This window comes from Tasmannia lanceolata, unplaced genomic scaffold, assembly GCF_043159265.1.
Source record: "Tasmannia lanceolata isolate RefF3 unplaced genomic scaffold, GAP_Taslan_0.1 ptg000044l, whole genome shotgun sequence".
Taxonomy (NCBI): domain Eukaryota; kingdom Viridiplantae; phylum Streptophyta; class Magnoliopsida; order Canellales; family Winteraceae; genus Tasmannia; species Tasmannia lanceolata.
This window is the reverse complement of record NW_027518721.1, coordinates 17,832,111-17,855,333: the sequence shown is the minus strand read 5'-3', so window position 1 is coordinate 17,855,333 and position 23,223 is coordinate 17,832,111. Positions and strand designations below refer to the sequence as shown.

The following is a 23,223-nucleotide window of genomic DNA, read 5'->3' as shown; positions in this document are numbered from 1 at the left end:
GGCCACAACGTAAATAGGTTGTGCCCAAAAAAATCATTTCCATAGGATGATCCTAGCACTCACATCTATAGATGAATTGCATATTATGGAAACCTCTAGAGATCAGAGGGTTGGGATCATCATATGGAAATGATTATTTGGGCACAACCTATTTACATTGTGGATCATCCTATGGTGTGGCCTTTTATCGTCGATCTATGGATTTTTAGAGGAAGGGATGGAACCTTTTATATAATTTTGTTTCTTGTCATTGTATTTGAAACGATGGATGCCAATATAGTGTCATTTAATGTCCTTTAAATAGTCTTTTTTTAGTACTGTTGGATGTCACACTGAGGAAGAAGTTGTTGGTATATGGGTTGATTTTAGATGGAGATGGAGATAGTTGGTTTGATGATTTTTGTTTGGAGGACCTTCTTGGGTTTAATTTAAATGGAAATGGTGGTTTGATGACTTTGGATGCTTTTTTTTTCTATCGTTTGGATGCCAATATGTGTATATATATGTTACTTTCTTATGGTGGTACAGGTTTTATACAGGTTCATATTCACTGTGCTGCTTTATTTCCAAAAAAAAATAAAATGCTAATCACCGGCGGTCATAAAACCGTCGGTGAATAATAAAAAGAAAACGCCTCTACATCTTTTACCGACGGTCCAGAACGCCGGTGTATGTCATCTACACCGACGGTTCCAATGAACGTCGGTATAGTTTAAAGAGAAAGTCCTAATTTTTAGTCTCATTTACCGACGCTCTTGGCCGTCGGTGTAAAAAAACCTTTACCGACGTTGTTAACAACCATCGGTGAATGTCCTTTTTCAGGCTCTTTCACCCCTTTTTACCGACGTTGTTAACAACCAAAGAAGCCTACGTATTCCCGCCTCCACGAGAATCAAGGCAACGTAGTTCTTCGCGCCTATTCTAAGCTAGGATGCCTAAGACACCTAGACCTCTATCTTAGACTCGATCTAAAAGACCGGACTAGTTTTTAAAGCTTCTTGAACGATTATTTAAATTCCAGTGAATTGTAGATTTTATGACACCCTATATGCCCTAACTAAATGCAAGTTAGCCCTAAGCCAATGCAGGTGGTTTCTACAACCTATGTGTAACTAGGCTGTATTTCCTAAGGAAAACAATGGGATCACTAGTGCATTCTAGACCTAGTCATCAGTCGGCGATGTGAATCGCCAACTGACCGGACGGAGGCGCTCCTATAACTCTAGGACAAACCCCTAACTCTAAAACAAGCACACAATAACTACAACAAATCAAAGACAAACCCCCTAACTCTAAAAGAAACTCTTTATTTAGGAGAAACTCTTAACTCTAAAGGAAGAGCTTTTTGAAAATACGGTTTTAAAGAAAAAAGATTAAAATATATTTATTTACAAAGTTTGGCTGGACCTGAGATAAGAATCTCAAGCTGCACTACGTACCTCGTGGAAGAGGATCAAGCCAACGTAGTTCGAAACGAACTCTCAAACTACGCTTCTAAAAGAAACACTCAACACTTTAGATTTTTTAAGGTTTTTTATGTTTTCAAATGTTTTTTTATGTTTTAAATTTCTAATGTTTTTGGATTTTAAAGCTTTTCCAATACTCTGGACCTTTAAATGTTTTCAATCTTAAAGGGAACACGCAAGTAACACCACAAACTAGGGCAAAGCCCTAAATCTAAAGGGGAAACCCCAAATAAGCAACTAGCGTCTCAAAGAGACAAACCACAACAAGAAAGATTTCGCCCCAAGAACAAAGAAAACAATCTAAGATCCCAAGCAGGGAAGGCTCTAATAAGACTGAGTTAGTCTTGAACGAAAATACTCCTAACTAATGACACCAGGGAGGGAGTAGAAATGAGTCGGAGACACTCTAATAACACTACCAAGTCAAAGACTTGCTCTAAAAGAGGAGGCCACTCTAACATGAGGCTAGGTAAGCCTCCTAAAGGGGAAACTCTCTATATGAGACAAGGCTTGTCTCTGAGACACAAATGACGTAAACAAGGGTTCTGATGAGACTGGGCAAGTCTCCTATATACAAAGGAGGGGAGCTCTACTCGGACTGAGCAAGTCCCCTAAGGATGGGCTTGGGCTAGCGCCTTCATCGCCCTCATAGAAATGGTGGCTCGCATTCCTTTTGATCAGCCCAACAGATACAAGTCAACTGGAGGAAATCTCCTTGGGGCAGATCGTGTTAACCTGCCCTAAAGGCTTGCATGCAACTCCTTCAGTTCACATTGCAGCACTGGACATAGTCAAGACCAAAAGGAAATGTCCACACGGGATGAGGCTTCATTGCAGACAACTAAATAGAACAGACGAAAACACTAAGTAACATAGATAGGACAACAAATAGCGCAACTCTTATCCATTCATCCGCAGGCCAAAACAGCCACAAGAAAAACTTGCCAAAGGTTCCCCCTCTCAATACCTCTCGCCAAATTTCTGGTCGAGTACCAACATAAAAGGTTATTTAGATTATGCCCAAGAAGACAGCAAAGTGTCTAGATAGCTCCACATGTCCAACCCCTTGGCACCAACTCTAGGTAAGCCGAAGCACATCCAAAATAGCAAGAACCCAGAAGATTATAGGAAACCATCTGTTGATCTTAAAAGGTCTGGATAAAAACCTTTTACAGCCCCACATCAATAGTTGTAGATCATTGAATCTGCAACTCCAAAAATGACAGAATAGTCTGTATTCGATAATTCTGTAAGATGGAAGGCCAAGAAAACGCTATCACCTAGAATAAGCAAGACAAGGAGACGGAAGCTTCTAGAAGAACAAACTTTCATCAATATCAACCTAAAGATCCACTCGGAAGAGCAATCAACCAAAGATCCAGTCAACCTAGACATGCGGAAGATTTAGCGGCAATTGTCATGGACACCCTGCAAGCACTAATATATCCTTCATGGTTTAGATGAAGGCATTCCAAGATAAAGCACAAAGATCGCCTTACTGGCTGTGTTTTACATGGGCGAGGCAAGCGCACAATCAGAGTTACTGCCTGAAATAAGAACTAACCCAACGAAATCAAACACAGAGGCAGCACAATAGGAATCGAGATTTTCAAATCCTAAACCCCAGATTCAGGATTCAAGGCCAAAAGAATCAGATAAGACTGGACTTATTAGATTAACCCACCTGTGAAGGTTGAGTTTCTCATAAACCTTTTTCCTAGCAGATCAGTGACACAAGAATCAATACCAAAACTAGCATTTGAAGAGATCAACTATTTTGATATAATTCAAAGACCACAACCACTAAAAAAAATGAGATTTGAAAACCATATCCACGAACTAAGCATCATCCAATCAAAGAGAGAACGAGAACCAAAAGTAATCACCCATAGCTTAAAATATGATAGGGAAGAGTTAGGGAATCAAAGAACAGCGAAGCAAGCCATGACTAACACAATTCATGCGAATGAACTTGATCGAAAGATAAAGTAAGCTGGCGATTACCTCCTCTTGGGTGTGATACGGTGATGGACGATGGCTGGCCGACGATGAAGCTATCGGAAATGAGCTGCCGGAGATCGCGGATATCACCAGAATTAGTAGAAAATTGCTGGAAATGATGCTCGAATGTGATAAAATTTGATTGAACTGTCAACGAAACTTAGAAACCTCCAAAATGAAATGAACCCCCCCCCCTAAAATCTGTGCCAGAACGGAGCAATAGCAATCCGGCTCATTCCGATCATACGTCAAAAATGGGAGAAGTATAGAGGTAGGTGGAATTAGGAGGTGGAAAATAACCGGAGCCTGGCCGGATTCCGACCGGAATCTCGTCGGAGAAGACAAAGATGGGTTAGGGTTTGGTGATTCTCTCCTCTGCTCTCTTTTTCTCTGTGTGTATAGGTGAAAATGGGCGTAGCTGTGGTGGGAAGAATAATGGGTTTCGGGTAAGGGAGATGGGAGAATCGGATGGTGCGGGTTTGATCGGATTTCGGCAAGCTTGCCGGAGGTGGAAAGGAGGCAAAAACAGGGGATATGGTTTGAGGGTTACAGATGGGGTGGCTGAGAGAGGAGGGTTAATGGATCTAATGGTGGCCGCAAATGGGTGTCAAAATGAAATGGGTTTGGGAGAATATGGCCGGAATTAATGGCGGGTGCCGGAGTAGGGTTTTGAGGGTGGGGATTGAGGTGAAGGTGGTGTAGAATGGAGGAAGAAGATGAGGGTTGGAGGAGAAGGAGGGTATGGTGGTGGTGGTAGGTAGGCGAAGAAATGGGGTTGGCCGGGATTAATGGAAGCTCGCCGGAGAAAGTGGGTTTTGGCCTAATCTAGGGTTTAGAGGTATTAGGGAAAACGGTGGTCGGAGATTGTCTGATGGTGGCTTGGTGGAGCTGAACAGAGGAAGAGAAGGTGGAGGTGATCAGAGAAGAAGAAGAAGAGGAAGAGGAAAGTGGTGGTCGGAGGTGGGGTCGGCGATGGAAATGGGTGGGGATGGTGGCTCCTCCCCTTCTCTCTTGCGGCTGCAGAAATCCTCCCCTCTTTCTTTTTTTTTCTTTTCTCCAAACCCTAGTCGATGGATGGGCATTTAACTAAGGGAAAATGTTGAATTCGGCCCCCCCTCTTTTCTAATGGACAGCCCACTCTAGTGTATTTGACTATTCTTTTTATATCAATAGGGGGCTGTCCAAGCAGAAAATAGGGGTAAAGATTCCCCTCCCTCTACACGATCCTAACCCTCTAATCTGATCTAATGGTTCATAGACATTGCTTACAACAGAAGCAATAATCAAAATTACCAAATTATCCTTGTAGAGGTTGTAAATCCCCTTTCTACCAGACAAAGATATCCTGCATTTTATAGATAAAGGGAAATGATATCAGCACACCCAAACTGGATGATTCACTCCCCTTCTGCTCACTTTAACAAAGACAAAACAATACAACATTGATAACGGCATAAACTTGGCTTGTCTTATTTTCTAATTTTCGTCCGATTGCCGTGAAATTTTGCAGGGGGGGCCTTGGGGTTATCAATGATCTCTTGGGGAATTTGTACTCACAAATGTGCACAACAAGACGCCCAAAACTCGAGCCTTCTTCTTATTTTGGGCCCAGCTCTTCAGGAATCTTTCAGATCAATTTCGGGATGCTCCGGGACTCGGAATTTGGGAATTTTATTCGACTTTGGGGAAAAAAAGGGTCCGGTCGAAATGGGGTGTCTACACACTCTCCCGTGAAGTTGAGGTAAACTCTAACTCCTCTTGTAATTCATCAACTAGTGATAGTGGAAACATATCTTATGATGAATTATGCATAACTTTGCATTATCAAATTTCTAAAAATAAGGTTCTTAAAAAATCTATTTCAAAATTAGAAAATGAACTTGATTTTTTGAAAAATTAGTGTTCTTCTTACATTTCTCAAGCTAAAGTAAAACTTGAAAATTTTAAACTTGAGATTAAAACCCTTAAGGGTATTTTGGATGAGAAAACTTGCCAATTAGCACAATTTCAAATGTGGCAAGCTCTTCCAAATCTTATGAAGATGAATTTAATGATTCTTTAAATCAAATAACACATCTTCATAATGAAAATGAAAGGTTAAGATTATGTCTCCATGGATTCCTAAATGGTAATAAAATTATTGACATAATCTTGAAAAAGACTAGTCGTAGACCTAATCATGCCTTTTATGATAGGACTAGTCTATCTAATCCTCATGTTAGATGCCATTACTGTGGAATAAATGTTCATTACCAATTCCAATGTGCATCTAGAATTAGGGATTGTGGTGGAACCAAGAAATCTTGGATTCCCAAAGCCCCCATATGATTCTCTTCATATATGGTTAGATTAGGGGCTCGTTTGCTTAATTATTTGTATATCTTTGAATTTTAAAATCCCCTCTTATATTGAATTTGTTTTCCAAATAGGGGGAGTTCTATGTTTGTCTTTTTCCTTGAAAAAGGGGGAGCTTAAAATTAAAAATTTTATCCCTTTGATTTCCTATTACCCCATCTTTTTTATAGATGCCAAAGGGGGAGAGAAATCTAGTGTAAGGAAATATATGCATGCTTTTATTGGAAAATCTCTTATGCTTGTCATCATAGAAAAGGGGGAGATTGTAAGCCCAATGGTTCCTACATTGGCAATTCCCATCTTATTTTGATGATTCTAATACACAAGTGATTTAAGATCACTAATGTGTCTAATTGTCTAAGTTGTAGATCATAATTGCTTAAAGACAAGATTGCTTGGATTAAGGCCAAGAAGCTCTCATTAGACCACTTAGGAAGGCCAAAGACATCGGAGATCCAAGACGCATGAAGACTTGAAGAATCTATTGAAGATCAAAGTCTATTAGAATGTATAAGATCCAATCTTAGTATTAGATTTTAAGATGCATAAATAAAGTTAATCTCACACACCCTAAATTGTTTGAAGTGATTGTCCTTGTGGTGTTCCAACACTTGGGAACCCTCATTTACAATCCCAACTTGGTGTAAAGTTGGAAGCCCAAACAAATAAGAAACAGAATTGAAAATCTGCTGCTAATAGGCTTCTCGGAGCTCTGAGCTCGGAACTCCGAGAAATCCTCGGAGCTCTGAGATTTGGTCCAGTAGAATTTTTCCATCTTCTGTTTGTATTCCCGGAACTCCGAGAGAAATTCTCGGAACTCCGAGAACACTTTAACGGGAAGAAATTTGACCGTTGGGAACTTTGCCGGATTTACGACAATGCCCCTCAAACGGTCATAATGTGTTTTCCTATATATATTGGGTATTCCAAACTTCCCCATGATTAATCCTAACACTCAAAAACTTCATTTGAACATCCAAAGAGTGATTAAATCTTGTTTATGCCTCTTATCTTCTAAGATTAGGATTTGGATAATTAGGCTCAAATTTGTACATCTTCTAAAATTTGTAAACCCTTGTGAGGGATTGTTTTTAGTTCTTTCTTTCTTTATCAAGATTGTATTAGGGCGAGTGTTCGGAGAAGCGGAGCTCACTCTCCGTGGTGAAGATTGCCACCAAGGTTAAAGGCATTCGGAATTGTAATCGGCATTGATCTTCGCCGAAGTTAAGAAGATCGAATAGTGAAGCCATCAACGGGTTTGGTTGGTGGAGTGGAGTAGGCCTCGCGTTAGAGGACCGAACCACTTTAAATCTCGGGTGCATTCTCTCTTACTCATGCTCTTAATTTGCATTTGCATTTAGGATTTAACTTGTGTGCTTCATTGTCATTCTTGATTTCTTAATATTCTAAATTTGGGTTAAAGTTTTCAAAAGCATAAAACTTTTTAGCAACCTAAAATTTCCCTCCTCATAAGTTGCCGTACTAGGGACCACCCTTAGAATTTCATACTTGATCTATGGTTCATTCCTTAGTCTTGCTTCATTCAAGTTTTGAAGTCTTTCCAAGATAATGTCAATTTCTCTATAAGAGAACCAGACATGAATGCATCAGGTAATTTCATACCTTCCTTAGCCAATTCTCTAACTAAGAATTGATACTCATCAATTTTTTTAAACACATTTTTACTATCTTTCATGACAAAATCCAAAAATTTTCCTATAAAATATTTCTTATTTCTAACATTTTTTAAGTGCACATTTTCTATGTAGTGCATGCTAAATATTCAAAGAATGTGTATCATAATAGTATACATTGTATAATTCATTTAATATTCCATTCAAGTTATGATAACTGCAAACATAATCAGCTTGATTCCATCCATTAAATCACATTGCGTTTTCAACTGGTGATGGTTGGGTAAGTGCAACAGCCACCCCAATTTGCTGTAATGAAAATAGAATATGTTGTTTCCACCACTTGTAATTTGAACCATTGAACTGTTCGATTTTTGAAACATCAAGAACATTGGTTACACTGATGTTTGTAACAATGGTGGAAATAGAGGAGGACTTGGGGGCCTCAGTAGCCATAATATCAAAATATGATTCTTGATATATATTGTTGGAACAATAGATGTATGATGGATGCTCAATAATATATATGGCGAAACCGAGTTTGAAGATTGTTGAAAAAACAAATTACTAATGAAATTGGAGAGACAGATGCACTAATCGATTTTGACGACATAACCCTTGCTTGAAAAAAAAAATTGTTTGTTGAATGAAGAAGAAAGCTAAGTCTTTCCACTTGATCACTCTCCTTAAGTATCGTATCCGCCCCCTACTGTACAATCCAGGATCCTTGGACCAACCTCCAAGATAAAACTTCTCTTAGGCTCCAATAGACATGAACTAGCTTATTGATCTTCATAGAACCACTTAAGAACTGCTCAAACATAGAATGGATATGGAGGAACATAGTGCGGAAAAACCTTAAGGAGAAAATCATTCTTTCGTCTATGTCTATATTGTTTTTTATGTATCTGTATTCTGGGTGCTGGTATTCTTCCTTCTTTATAGAGAATACCACCCCCAATTCGAAAGGAAGGTATGCCTCTTCAGAGAAGACGGACCACAACATTTAGAAAACGGTAATAAAGATGTTAGATATAAATGGATGCTTAAATGGAGTCTGTTCATAAATAAAAACTATTTGAAACTTAATTGTAGATTTTGGACGACAAACAAGTCATTTAGGATGTAAAATAAAAGATTTTTTTATTGATGACCAAGACCTAGACCTCGGACCATGGCCACGACCGAACGCGGCGAGTGTGTTTGTTTATTTTAGTTCATGTAAAACTTGGCTCACCCAAACAATTTTAATGCTCCTTGAAAGGCCCAAGCCTTTTCCTGTGCACCACCTCTTATAAGGAGGAAAATGTTTCTTCCACTTTTCAATATGGGATTAAATGCTTTCCATTGGCTTTCAAACACACCCTCACAACAAGCATGGTTTTGGGTTTGAGGTTCAAGGCAGGTACGCTTCGCTACCATGAATTTATTTCATGATAAATTAGCTTTTCCATGTGGTGAGGAGGCTGGGCGAGGGATTTTTTTTCCCGGAATACATGGGAGAGTCAGTGAGGAGAGGATAAGAAAAGCCTGAAAAATCACGAAACAAAAAACTCTACTCCAAATGTGATGGACTTTTGCTAACTTTTTAGCCACTGCTCACCCTCGACTCATTCCTGCCCTCTCAAATTCCTCCTTCTCCCACCAATTACATGACATGGAGACACTGATTTATCATGAAAAAAATCCTGGCTTAAAAGACAAGAACCCATGGATTTGCAGATTACATACACTACTATCGTCTATAATTTCATATTCTTCAAATTAGTTACTTGATTTAAGACTTAGTTTGTTGACATACAAAAAAAATCATTTATTGACATGGGGTATCCACACCCCAATTTTTAGGGCGGGATTATTCCCTAGGATGCGCACAACCTCCTGTTTACCACGCGCATCGGGGAAGCCCGGCGGATTTGAACTTGCGTCAATGGGGACCATACCTATGACTCTAAGCAAAAGAGCCACACCCGTACGGGTTACATACCCCAAATTTACCTAACAAGAAATTTTAAAACATGTTAATGCTCCTGTAATCTCTCTCTCTCTCTCTCTCTCTCTCTCTCTCTCTCTCTCTCTCTCTCACACACACACACACACACACACACACACACACTAACTGTAAATAATTTTCTTTGGGATCTTCTTCATAACCTTCATGTCTTGGATATCCTTCACTTCAAAAGGCAATTTGATTCATTCAATGACATTCAGCACCGAAAAGAGGTTTTAGAGAAATCAAGAAAATTTTGGTATTTATGCATAATACCATCTTACTTTATGTACTTTGGGTAACTGTAGAACCTTCGATGTCTTTATAGTGAATTATGGTAAGGGGAAGTTGAGATGCGTGCCGATAGATAGAAGGATGATTCTCGATGTGGTAAGCTTGCTCCCTATGGTTCCTTTCATAGTTATGAATGTATAATACATGTATGTATTAAGTATAGTGTGTGGCATCCTTCCTGAAGTTGCATAAAAAAAAAGGGAACTGTTGAAAAAATGTCCATTTAACACGTAAATGTGGATGATTTTACCGTTTTTTGCCCTCCCCACATATCTGTATTATTTGCAAACTCTGTGGCATTAACACGTCGCTGGTAATTTTGAATCTTGATTTGCTAGTCACCTTCTCCAAACGCTACGTCTCGCCCATCCTTTGCAATTGTATGTATTCAGAGATTTGTCTTATTAGATTGATGAAAAACTACACCGAAATACTATTTCTTGAAAGGTTGCTAGCAATAATAAGTAAAGAAAGAAGCTAGCAATAATAATGACAATTACGAAAAAACGGGCGAGTATAAATTTGTCTTATTAAATGGGCGGGTATAAATTTGCCCACTTACCTGTCCATTTTCCCCCTCTTTCTCCTCCACAGTACGAAGGGTTGGGATGATTCTATGGAGCTGATTTTTTTGGGCACCCCTTATCTACGTCAGGGCCTATCAAATGACCGGCTCGGATCACCCAAAAAATGTGGGCCCACCAGCTAATATGAGGGGCCGCTCACAATCACTTTCCCCTATATATATATGAGTAAATAGTTCCTGAGGTGGCGCTAGCGCTACCTTATATGAGGTGGCGCTCGCAAAACATAGGAGGGCTACTTTGTTTGGATGATCCAAAGCATTCATTTGATAGGCCCTCACATAGATAGGGTGCCCACAAAAAATCAGGTCAATAGGATCATCCTAACCCTTCCATTTGTGGAGGTTTAGATATATGGAGGTTTATACCCATCCATTTTAAGCTCCACAAATGAAGGGTTAGGATGACCCTATGGACCTGATTTTTTGTGGGCACCATATCTATGTGAGGACTTATCAAATGAATGCTTTGGATCATCCAAACAAAGTGGGCCCCCCTATGTTTTGTTAGCGCCACCCCATATAAGGTAGCGTTAGTGCCACCTCAGGAACCTCTCTCTCTCTCTCTCTCTCTATATATATATATATATATATATATATATATATATATATATATATATATATATATATACACTCACACACACATATGTTAATATGTCTATATTTACACACACACATAAAGAGAGGAAAGTGTTTTTGCGTACGTGCGCAGGGAGCTCTCTGCGCACAAGTGGCTTAAAAAGCCACCGGTTGGTCGCGTTTTGTGGACCCTGCAGAGGTGGACCCGCCATACCAACAAACTGGTGGCTTTTTAAGCCGCTCCCTGCGCATGTGTACAGAAAGACTTTTCTCATATATATATATATATATATATATATATATATATATATATATATATATATATATATATAGAGAGAGAGAGAGAGAGAGAGAGAGAGAGAGAGAGAGAAAACTGTTGGTGCGCTTAAGCTCACCAAACTTATGGTGCGCTTAAGCGCCCAATCACATGGGTCCCACATTTTTTGTGGTGGTCCAAACCATTCATTTGCAAGGCCCTATCATAGGTAGGGTGTGTACCAAAAATCAGCTCCATAGGATCATCGTAACCCCTCCATTTGTGGAGGACAAAAATGGGCAGATTTGTGGACAAACAATGTCTGTCCATTTTGACCTCCACAAATGGATGGGTTAGGATGATCCTATGGAGCTGATTTTTGGTACACACCCCATCTATGTAAGGGCCTTTCAAATGAATGATTTGGATCATCCTAACAAAATGGGCCCCCATGTGATTGGGCGCTTAAGCGCACCATAAGTTTGGTGAGCTTAAGCGCACCAACAGTTTCTTCATATATATATATATATATATAGAGAGAGAGAGAGAGAGAGAGAGAGGTTTTCACACACTACCTTAAAATACAATGGAGGGCATATTGTTTGGGTGATCCAAACCATTCATTTGATTGGCCCTCACATAGATAGGGTGTACATAAAAAATCAGCTCCATAGGATCATCCCAACCCTACGATTTGTGGAGGTAAAATGGACGTGTATAAACCTTCACAAATCTGTCCATTTTTTGCCTCCACGGTTTGAAGGGTTAGGATGATCCTATGGAGTTGATTTTTTGTAGACACCCTATCTATGTGAGAGCCAATCAAATGAATGGTTTGGATCACCCAAACAATATGGGCTTCCACTGTTAGTTAGTGCATTTATTGTGGCTCTGAAAACTGTAGATGCAATGATGTGGATCCAATACAAAATAAAGATATGCAATAATTCAAATTCAGTGGCCAAAAAAGGCATTTGGAGACATGATTTTAATAGTTCATTTTGCTAAGACCAATCTAAGGTAGATAAGTGGGGTTGGAATTTTAAAACGGTTACTTGTATTATCCTCGGCATTATAAAATCTTTTATCCTACCTAAAAATATGTCTATGGTGTATTAAAGCTTTAAATATTAGTTTTTTATTTTCAATTGTTCAAAGTTGTAAATTTTCAATTCTAACGTCCATGTTTGTGGGGTATTATTCTTTCATTTTAATACTACACTATTAGCTATAATATTGCCCAACTTATGATCAGTCTAGAGACTCATCTAGTGGGCCCTATTTTGTATATTTTCTGGCCCAGAAATCATGTTGATTAGATATCTAAGTTATCATTTTCAGCATTTAATCACTAGTGGAGCTATTTACAAATTCTTAATTGCAGGATTAAGATCTTCTAATCAGCATGATTTTTTGAAAGTGGGGCCCACAAAATCTTTGGTCCAGTTTGGTCAGAGATGGGCCCCACCTGCTGCCAGTGTGGAAAAAGGCGCCCTTCCAGATATATTTAAGGCTATGAAGTTTTTAGTTTAGCAAGTGGTGTGAGAGAGAGAGAGAGAGAGAGAGAGAGCTAGGATGGGTGGGAAGACTGTGGAGAGACTAGAGAAGGCAAGAATGAGGAGAGTGAGAAAATGCACAAAATGAGGAAAAGAAAGACTCTAATCAAAATACAATTTATTTTGGGGAAAATTATCAGCACATCCATGTTCTAATAATTGCACAAACCTAGTTTGTCTTTTCTTTTTTAATCGACTTGTGAAAGCTTTTTGGGAACTGTAATGACCTCTGACAATTCATTAGATAATAAAAGACAAGATGGATTAGTGCAAATATCAAAACATGGTTATGCTAATAAAAGTACAGCAATTAATACTTTCCGTAACAAACAAATAAGTTTCCCCCTTTTCTTCCTTGGGCCAACTCGTTTTATCGTAAAAAAGTAGTTATAAACTTATAAATGCACTACAGGGGGTGGCTCAAGTAAGAAATGGGGGCGAATATATCACTTCCCTTCCATTTAGTTTGGCCGGCCACGAAAAGGCAGTTACCGGGCGGAATCTTCCATTGAAGTGGATGTGAGTCATGTGACTGTGCCCCTCTTAAAATCCAGCTGGATCGCTCAAGGGCGGGCAATGATATTTTCACCCCCCTCCCCCTGTAGTACGCATTTAGCCCCATTTTAAAGGTGATTTGATGTCAAAAAGCGTTAAAGTTTCCCACTGTTCCAGTTATCAAGGGGCGAATGCGTTAGAGGGTAAGTGAGAGGGAAGAATATTTCAGTAGGGCTCGACCTCATTGTAATAAGATGAGGTGCACCAATGAGTATGCCGTAACTAAACCACCTTCAAATGATATGAACCGTTTGTTTGACATGTAACTCAAATTGATCTGCTATGACAAAAATAATGCCAATACCCTCTCCTTACATTCAATTACGTGTACTTTTCCCAATACACACTACCCAAGTAGTTCGTATTGGGAAATATAAATATGTGCATAACATATCTAGTAAGCATAGTAATGTGAATAGGGTGCGCCCAAAAAATCATCTTCATAGGATCATCCTAACCCTTTGAACCGTGTAGGCAAAAAATGGATTTTACCTCCACAAATCGTAGGGTTGGGATGATCCTATGGAGCTGATTTTTTGTGGACACCCTGTGTAGAAACCGTTTTCTCTCTCTCTCTCTCTTTCTCTCTCTCTCTCTCTCTCTCTCTCTCTCTCTCTCTATATATATATATATATATATATATATATATATATATATATATATATATGAAAGTGAAGCTACACACTAGTGTAGCTAATTTAGCTACACTGCCGGCTTAAAATACAATGGGCCCACATTGTTTTGGTGATCCAAACCATTCATTTGATAGGCCCTCACATTTGATAGGCTTCTATGGAGTCTGTGATCTATTTCTTCCATCCATATGTAGAAAACGTTTCCATCTATGTGAAGGAAACGTTCGAAAAGTTCCATGAATCCTGAGGTAAATGCAATATGAAAGATTGCAATTATCACTTCTATCTTTATGCATGAATTGCAATTTCCAATTTCCATCTATACGCCGGTGCCATTTAGAGAATATTTCCAGTACGCCCCCTCAAGTTGGAGCGTGAAGATTCTTGACACCCAACTTGACTAGAATGAAGCGGAAATTGGCCTGTCCTTGTGCTTTTATAAAGACATCAGCAAAGATGCTACGAATGTTTAATGGAATAAAGTAACCGCGATTCTTTAATTTTTTGGATGGTATGCCAACTATTTTCCAAAATAGAGACTAATTGAATTCTTAAGCATTATTTAGCAATAATTTTACACAGCAGGGACTAGTTGGCAAAAATTCATTTTTTTTTTCCGCAACACGACGTCTTTACCCAATTGCCACAGGGAAAAGTAAGACATGCAAAACAGTGGCACATGTTCCCTTAGTATTACTAGATGCACTCCTTTATAAATGGTGGGCATATTAATCTTGTTCATAATTTAATATCCAAGTTTTAAGCCTTTTTTGGTTATTTACGATCAACTAGCTCGCTTTCTCTCTCTCTAGTTTTTTTTTTAACGGTAGAGAGAGAGAGAGTCTCTATAGTATTGACTATAGCTTAATTTCCCAAGATTAAAAAATACGTAGTTGGTGAACACTGGTGAATAACTATTCCTCAGTCGGTTTAGTTTAAGCGTTAATTATATGACTTAACCTGTTCGTTTAACAACATTCACCAGCATGAGTGGATGAATGTTGGATAAACGAACAAGTTTTAACCCTTACATCACAGAGGAGAATACATCTCTCTCTCTCTCTCTCACCCTTTTTTTTTTTTTTTTTTTTCTCTCAACGCATAACTATCCACTTTCTTGTGCCACATCATCCTACTTGCTTGTATAAATACATTACTCACATTCGAGTGACACAACATACCTTTCTTCATTGAGGGCTTTAGCTTTACATATTATTTACTCTGAAATGGATTTCCAAATGGATTTGGGGTGTATTTTACAATCCTTGGAGAACAAAAGCATCTTAGTCACTGGTTCTACTGGCTTTCTAGCAAAAAGTATGTTCCTCACTCTTTTTTATCTTCTTTCTCATTTCTCGCCTCTTCATTATCACCCAAATGTACTGATATGTTTTCCTGTCAAATGAATGTATAGTTTTTGTGGAGAAACTACTTAGAGTTCAACCTCATGTGAAGAGGCTTTTTCTTCTTATAAGACCCACAAAAGATGAGACTGCTAAGCAGCGCTTGCAAAATGATGTATGCCACTACCCTTACTTCTCTATATAATATATGTACTTTCTTTACTCCTCTATCAATCAAGTGGCTTCAAGGAGGCAATTCAATATCACTTGCACCAAGATGTTAGGTATCATATCTTAACTTTGTTTTATTGTCAGGTTATGGAGAAGGAGGTGTTTAGGGTACTGAGAGAGAAATATGGTAAGAGTTTTTATTCATTTATATGGGACAAGGTGACTCCTCTTGCAGGGGATATTGCTTATGAGAACTTGGGAATAGAGGAGAATAGTCTCAAGGAAGAAATGTGGAGAGAAATCAATGTTGTTGTAAATGTAGCTGCTACTACAAACTTTGATGAGAGGTGATGATGGATAACAAACAGTTAATGAAACCATTTTCTTCTCTTTTTTTTCTTTTCAAATTACTAATTACTATTTTTTTTAAATTATTGACTTATAGATATGATGTGTCCTTGGTTACTAACACAATGGGAGCTAAGCACGTTTTGAAGTTTGCAAAGAAATGTGTGAAACTAGAGATGCTTCTCCATATTTCAACTGGTGAGTCTCTCTCTCTCTCTCTCTCTCTCTCTCTCTCTCTCTCTCTCTCTCTCTCTCTCTCTCTCTCTCTCATCTTATTCTTGAAGCTCTATTTTCTCCTGCTCCATTTCTCTATATTTCCTTCGCTTCACACCTCTTTATCTTATTTTTTTGTAATTAGGAATTAGTTTCTTTTCGAAGTTTGATCTTTCAGCCCTCTAATGAATCAAATTTCATATGGTGTTCTAGCGTATGTTGCTGGGGAAAAGGCAGGACTCATATTAGAGAAACCTTTTAACATGGGTGAAACACTAAATGGAAGCATGGGTTTAGACATTGAAGCAGAGATGAAATTGGCAAAGGAAAGATTGATGGAACTTCGTGATGATGGAGCTGAGAGAAAAGCAGAAACAATTGCTATGAAAGAACTTGGAATCCAAAGGTTTGAAAAACTCAACTTGGATCCACCAAAGATTGCAAATATTAAGATCAATGTTTCTAAAAACAGAATTGATCAAGAATTGTTGGTCCCAGTAAATGAATCGTTGTGAAAAATATGAAATTTTGTAATACATAAAACTAAATGAAGTAGCTACAGAGACACACTAGTGTAGATGTTATCTACACACTAGCTTAAAATATAGTGGGGGCCACAATGTTTGGGTGATCCAAAGCATTCATTTGATGGGCCCTCACATAGATAGGGTGTGCCCAAAAAATCGGCTCCATAGGATCATTCTAACAATTCGAACCGTGGAAGCAAAAAATGGAAAGATTTGTGAAGGTTTATTAACGTCTATTTTACCTCCACAATTCGTAGGGTTGGGATGATCCTACGGAACTGATTTTTTTGGGCACACCCTATCTATGTGAGGGCCAATCAATTGAATTCTTTGGATCACCCAAACAATGTGGCCCCCACTGTATTTTAAGCTAGCGTGTAGATAACTTATCTACACTAATTTAGGAAAAAGTTAAAACATTGTTTATAAAGAAATTTAAGGAAAAGTCAAAACATTGTTTAAAAAGAGAAACCATAACTTTAAAGTATATGCGTGGTACATAATGGGATTGTTACATTTCTTTCTTTCTTTCTTTTTTCTTGTTATTCATTTACCTACACAATAAAACCTTTCGGGAATTTCGGTTTTGGAACGTTTTGCTTTCGGTGTTGACCGACATATCCGAAATTTCGGATTTCGGTCGAAATTTAAAACCTTGCTCATAACTACTTACATATGAAAATTTCATAAAGTTTTTTCATGATTACATAGCACGCTTAATGGTACAAATGCGTCATTTGTTACTGCACAAATTCATGAAATCTTTGGCTATCCCGCGACCATGATGTTTGGATTTTTCTTTCCACTCCAAAATATCTATCGGATGACTAATTAACTATAGGTCTATGGCTCAACCTAAAGTCATTGAATTCAAGTATGCTGCCTATTTTGGAAATGCCTATGGGATGAATATTGCTCAACGTATAGTAACTAGTTCAAGAATTTGCCAATTAATTCTTCCCAAACAAGCTATATGCCGTTTAATTATTCCATTTGTTTCTCCATCTCTGCCCCTTTATTTCTTTCAGGGCTCGATTCTTTGGTTGGCCAAATACCTATGTTTTTACAAAGGCGATGGGAGAAATGCTTCTTGGACGATTTAGAGAAAATGTACCTCTAGTCATCATACGCCCAACTATCATAACAAGCACTTATAGAGAGCCTTTCCCTGGGTGGATTGAAGGCAGCAGGTAACTTAAAAGGGATTTATAGAGATTGTTGCTCCGGAAATCTCTCTTATTTTTACAAAAGAAGTTATTTCCTTGGGTTCTTCTTGTAAACTTCACCCCTTGCATATTCTTCACTTAATTATAACTCTAATTTGATGAATTCAATGACATTCAACACTGGAAAGAGGTTACCATCACATGTAGAGAAATCAAGAAAATGTTGGTATTTAGGTAGAATGCCTTGCTAATCATACTTTATGTACTTTGGGTAACTGCAGAACCATTGATAGCTTTATTGTGAGTTATGGTAAGGGGAGGTTGAGATGCATACCGGCGGCACATAGGGAGATTCTCGATGTAGTAAGTTTCCTCCATATGCTTCCTTTCTTATTTATGAATGTATGACACATTTGTACGTTATAGTTTGTGTTGTGAAAAAAACCCACAATAGCAACATGCAATTTCAATGGCAAAGCAAAATGAAACAGGCAAACACAAGCAACACATGAAGACACAAAGGTTTATGTGGTTCGGCATAAAGCTTACATCGACGGTAGAGGCTACGAGAAAATCCACTATAGGAATTGGAGATTACAAGAGGAAATTGGTAACTCTCACCAAACCCACCCAGAAACACTAATACACCCTCCGCACCCTTTCTGAAAAGCTAGGATGCAAAATAAGCCCTAAAACCCCTTATACAAATTAAGTGGGTCAAAACAAGCTTACCTGAACTGGGTCCAACTCAGTTAAATAGTGGGTCAGGTCACACATTTTAGGATCCAACCAGGTTGAATTCAAGCCACGTAACTCAATAGTTTGTGTGTGTTCTGTTACGCCCCGACCTCACTATGTAGATATTGTCCAGTTCTGGGTCATCTACCCTTCCCGGTTATGTTTTCCAGCAACACTAACCGTGTCCGGCCCACTCCGCGGGGCCCGTCCCTTGCAAATGCTGAAAACACGTCTACACAGGGAATGTGAGGGTCTACACATAACCCATGAACTTTAGCTCTCCGGTTCCGATGTGGCCATGTAGATATTGTCCGGTTCTAGACCGCAGCCCTCCCCGGTTTTGCTTTTCCACAGAAACGCGTCTACACAGGGAATGGGGGTCTACAACATATAACCTAGGAACTTTCGCACTCCGCTTCCGATGTGGGACTATTACAATCCACCCCCCTTAAAGGGCCCAATGTCCTCGTTGGCACATCATACTAGAGGAGGTACGGCTCTGATACCATATTTGTAACACCCCAACCATCCATGTAGATATTGTCCGGTTCTAGGCCGCAGCTCTCCCTGGATTTGTTTTTTCCGCTGAAAACGTGTCTACACAGGAAGAGGAAAAATCCACATATATAGCCCAGTAACTTTTCCTCCCTTTCTGATGCGGGATCTTTCATCTTCTTACATAAGTTGCATGTGAAAAAACAAAAATAGGAGACAGGTACTTAATGTCACTAATAAAATAAGAAATGTTGTGATCGTAAATCCGGATCAAATTACAAAAACAGTAAAGAAAATAAAACAGAAACACATAGTGGAAACATTTAGATTGCTTGGCAATGTGCGTACATACACTAAGTAGATGAGAAGATTTCTACCTAGTTATAGTTACAAGCTTATCTCTCCTTCAAAACCATAGAAATTGAAATTGCTCCATGTGACCCCATGGTTTTAAATTTCGACCGAAATCCGAAATTCGGTGGAGACTGACACTGAAATTGACCAAAACCGAAACGGTCATTTATTTCCGCCGAAATTTCGGAATTTCGGTCTAAATTTCGGTCGAAATTTTGGTTTTTCCGAAATTTGACCAAAAAAAACTGTTTTTTTAATATTAATTTAATATTTTACCAAAATTTCAACCGAAATTTAATATCAAATAAAATAATCATTTCGGGTTATGTACCAGATTTCGAAATTTCGAAATTCGAGGGTCCGAAACCGGTACCGAAGCTGAAATTTTAAACCTTGGTGACCCCAAATCGGAGCCCCTTGGAGGATATAGCTACTCATTAAAAACACCAAAATTACAGTTACATAATATAAGACATCTATCACTATAAATTAATGGATAGTACCCATTTGCATCTTGTTAGAAAATATTAAAAGGTAATTAATGTTCACAAACAGTACACTCCAAGAAATAGAGATTTTGGCGATGATTTTTTTAAATCAGTCTAATAATAATATTAAACATAATTTTTTATATTAAAATAGGGATTTGCTAGTAACCATCGAAGAAGGCATTTCGCGATGCAACAGCCCATCCGTGAAATGTCTTCTGTGATGGTCCCTAGCAAATCCTATTAAAATATATAAAAATAAAAACATTAAAATTATAAAAATATACCTTTCACCACAGTTTCTAAAACTCCACCACCGGCCTAGAGTATTATTAGAGATGGATTTTAAAAGTCTATCGCTAATTTTCAATTATTGGAGACGGAAATTACTCCATCCGTAAAAGGAGTTTTTCTTTTTCTTTCGAGAAAACGGTTCCTACACACATGTGTAGATAAGTTATCTACACACTAGTTTAAAATACAGTGGGGGCCACATTATTTGGGTGATCCAAACCATTATTTTTAAGGCCCTCACATAGATAGGGTGTCCACAAAAAATCAGATCCATAGGATCATCCTAACCATTCGAACTATGGAGGCAAAAAATGGACTAATTTGTGAAGGTTTAAAGACATCCATTTTACCTCCACAAATCGTAGGGTTGGGATGATCCTATGGATTTGATTTTTTGTAGACACCCTATCTATGTGAGGGCCTTTAAAATGGATGGCTTGGATCACCCAAACAATGTGGGCCCCCACTGTATTTTAAGCTAGTGTGTAGAGAACTCTCTACACATATGTGTAGGAACCATTTTCTCTTTCTTGTAATGGTAAACTTATGGGTTTTGACATCACTTTTGCAATCTGATACAGATCCCAGGAGACATGGTGGTAAATGCTATGATAGTAAGCATGGCGGCTCATTCAAGACAACCCTCCATATTCATCTACCACATTGGTTCGTCTGTGCAAAATCCTTACAGTATCCCCAAGCTTGGGGATAATATGTACCACTACTTTTCTAAGAACCCATGCATCACAGACGATGGAAGGCCCATCAGGGTTTCTAGGACAACAATCTTCAATGCCATGGATACCTTTTGGCTATACATGACTCTACGTTACATGCTACCACTCAAGGTTTGTTTTTGCAAGGATGTGACTTTTTTACCTATAAATTCATAATCTGTAAAATATATAGCGATTAGTCATCAACAATCATGATTTGGCCAAAAAATTCAACCTCTTAATTTTTTTTCCGGGAAGCCTCTACTTCGATGGATCTAGCATGGGCTATGCCGGTGCGATGGGCATTGGGTGTTCTGGAAGATGAAAGGCTGACTCAGCCAAATGGGCCTTTTCGGGTCTTATTGGAATCAAGGATTCTAATGACGCGGAAGTTAGAGCCATAACTTCAAGCATCAGATTAACAGTTTGAGAAGATATGGACACCGTCATTGTGGAGGGTGATTCCATCAATGTGGTAAGATGGTTGGATAAGAGACATCTTCACCCTTGGAGTTTCTCTGAGATGTTAGATGAGATCTTGGACTATGTGGAGGTCATCTTGCTCAACATCAACATGTTCGGAGGTTGACTAATACTGGAGAGGCGGCTAGCCATAGATGGTGCCCAGCGGTAGAGATCATAACACAGACTCACAAATTTGATGGGGTGTCCTAGATCCGAATGGAGAGCACCATTGTACGAAAATGCCCTTCATATTTTCATTGATTTATGTCTAATTATAACTTATAAGGGGTATTTCGTTAAATTAATTTAAAAAAACCTACTCAAAAAGACTCAAAAAGTAGACACGAAATCACTCCAATAAGGGTTCTGAACAGATTGAATGATTGGTCGTCAAACAAAAGCCACCGATAGGACAATTAGGGTTGGCAAAATACAACCTTGGTTGGGCTAGGGTTGGACTCAACCCGACCCATCTTGGCCCAAGTGGCACCCTTACTAAGAAGTGATGGTCATAACTGGTAGTCTCCATATTAATGGTCCCTTTTAATGCCTGTTTTTATGTTGAGTTTTCTCTTTAGGGCTTGGGATTAGCGAATGCAGTATTTTGCAAGCATTTCGATCATCTATACAATGGTCTCCGTCGAAGGTACAACTTCACCATGCGTTTGATCCATCTGTACAAACCATACTTGTTTTTCAAAGGAAGGTATGTCTACTTTCTACTCCCTATTGCAATTGACAATTATTAAGATGCTAGTAAAGATTGCATTTGTTAACCATTTTTTGGAATGATTCCCTAATTTCATGTTTCTAAGAATGAAATATTTGAAAAAAGAGATTTGCCAGGGACCATCCCAGAAGGCATTTTGCGGGAGTGTCTATTGCATGATAGAGCAGCCACATAGACTCAGATTTTGTCTTATTCATTTAATTCATCTGAGGTGGCTGCTCTCTCATGCAACAGCCGACCAAATGCCTTATGAGATGGTCCCTAGCAAAATCCTTGAAAAAATTGTTTGGGTATAAAAAGAATGATGTCAATTTTTACTAAGACCAACTTTTTTGGAGTGAAATGGAGCTCAACCATTGAGCTACACACCGAACCCCAACACAACATATGTTAACTACGAACCCCCCTCTCATCATATTACACCTCCCTCTCATCATATTACACTTTTCTTCTTGAATGTAATAAATCCCCAACCCCACAGTGTATTGTCTGGAGATGCTGTAATTATCTACAGCCAATAATTGACGACCCGTGCCCAACCCACCCCGCAGAGCCCCACCTCTTGGAGATGTTATAATTAAATACATCTACACAGTTGAGGGGAGAGTCCACATATAGAAATGAGTTCAATATGGGTATTTCTTGTAGTGATTATTTGCAAGTAATCGTGATTACTTTCAAAACGATTTGAATATAAGATTATATGCAAATTATTTTAAAGATATCCAAAAAAACCCATATTCTTCTTCTTTGTTTAAGTTAGATATCTAAAATGATTGGATACTCATGTTCTCAAAATTATTTAGCGCTTATGTTCCTACCCATGTTTGGCAGGTTTGACGACTTGAACTCAGAGAAGTTGAGGATGGCAATGAAAGATAATGGTGTGGTAGATGAGATGTTTTGTTTCGACCCCAAGTGCATCGATTGGGAAGAATATTTCATGAAAATTCACATCCCGGGTGTTGTAAAGCATCTATTCAAATGAAAAAAGTAACATGATTGTGTGAAGTCATGCATTCAATCTTGTTAGAATAAGATCTGGCCATTAGATTGTTTTTCAGATTAGGCAACTAGATTTAGATTAGGTATTTAAGTTTAAATAAGATTATTCTTATCTTTATCTTCTTCAATTATCTTTAACTTTTCTTGCTTATCCCCTAAGTGCTCTATGTAACCATTGTTTAGGATGTGACAGTAACCAATCAAGATTTGTGGAAATTCATTTTCTTTTCAACTCTCCCGAGATAATGATCATTTTATCTAAA

At 38.5% G+C, this 23,223-nt stretch overlaps 1 protein-coding gene across 2 annotated transcripts; it reads left to right on the top strand.

Moving 5' to 3' along the window:
• Positions 1-15,097: 15,097 nt before the first annotated feature.
• Positions 15,098-23,192, top strand: LOC143863946 (alcohol-forming fatty acyl-CoA reductase-like). 2 transcript variants are annotated; one of them, XR_013241042.1, is made up of 10 exons: positions 15,098-15,224; positions 15,322-15,425; positions 15,566-15,768; positions 15,867-15,967; positions 16,196-16,388; positions 17,538-17,699; positions 17,957-18,038; positions 20,626-20,892; positions 21,019-21,931; positions 22,790-22,810. XR_013241042.1 is itself a non-coding variant. In XM_077374748.1 (10 exons), the coding sequence occupies exons 1-10, from the start codon at positions 15,134-15,136 to the stop codon at positions 22,941-22,943; spliced, it is 1,485 nt and encodes a 494-aa protein (XP_077230863.1). In that variant the 5' UTR covers positions 15,098-15,133; the 3' UTR covers positions 22,944-23,192. The 2 variants fall into 2 exon arrangements, 1 of the variants encoding a protein (XP_077230863.1); XM_077374748.1 differs by having other exon boundaries at positions 21,804-21,931; positions 22,790-23,192.
• The last annotated feature ends 31 nt before the right edge of the window (positions 23,193-23,223 follow it).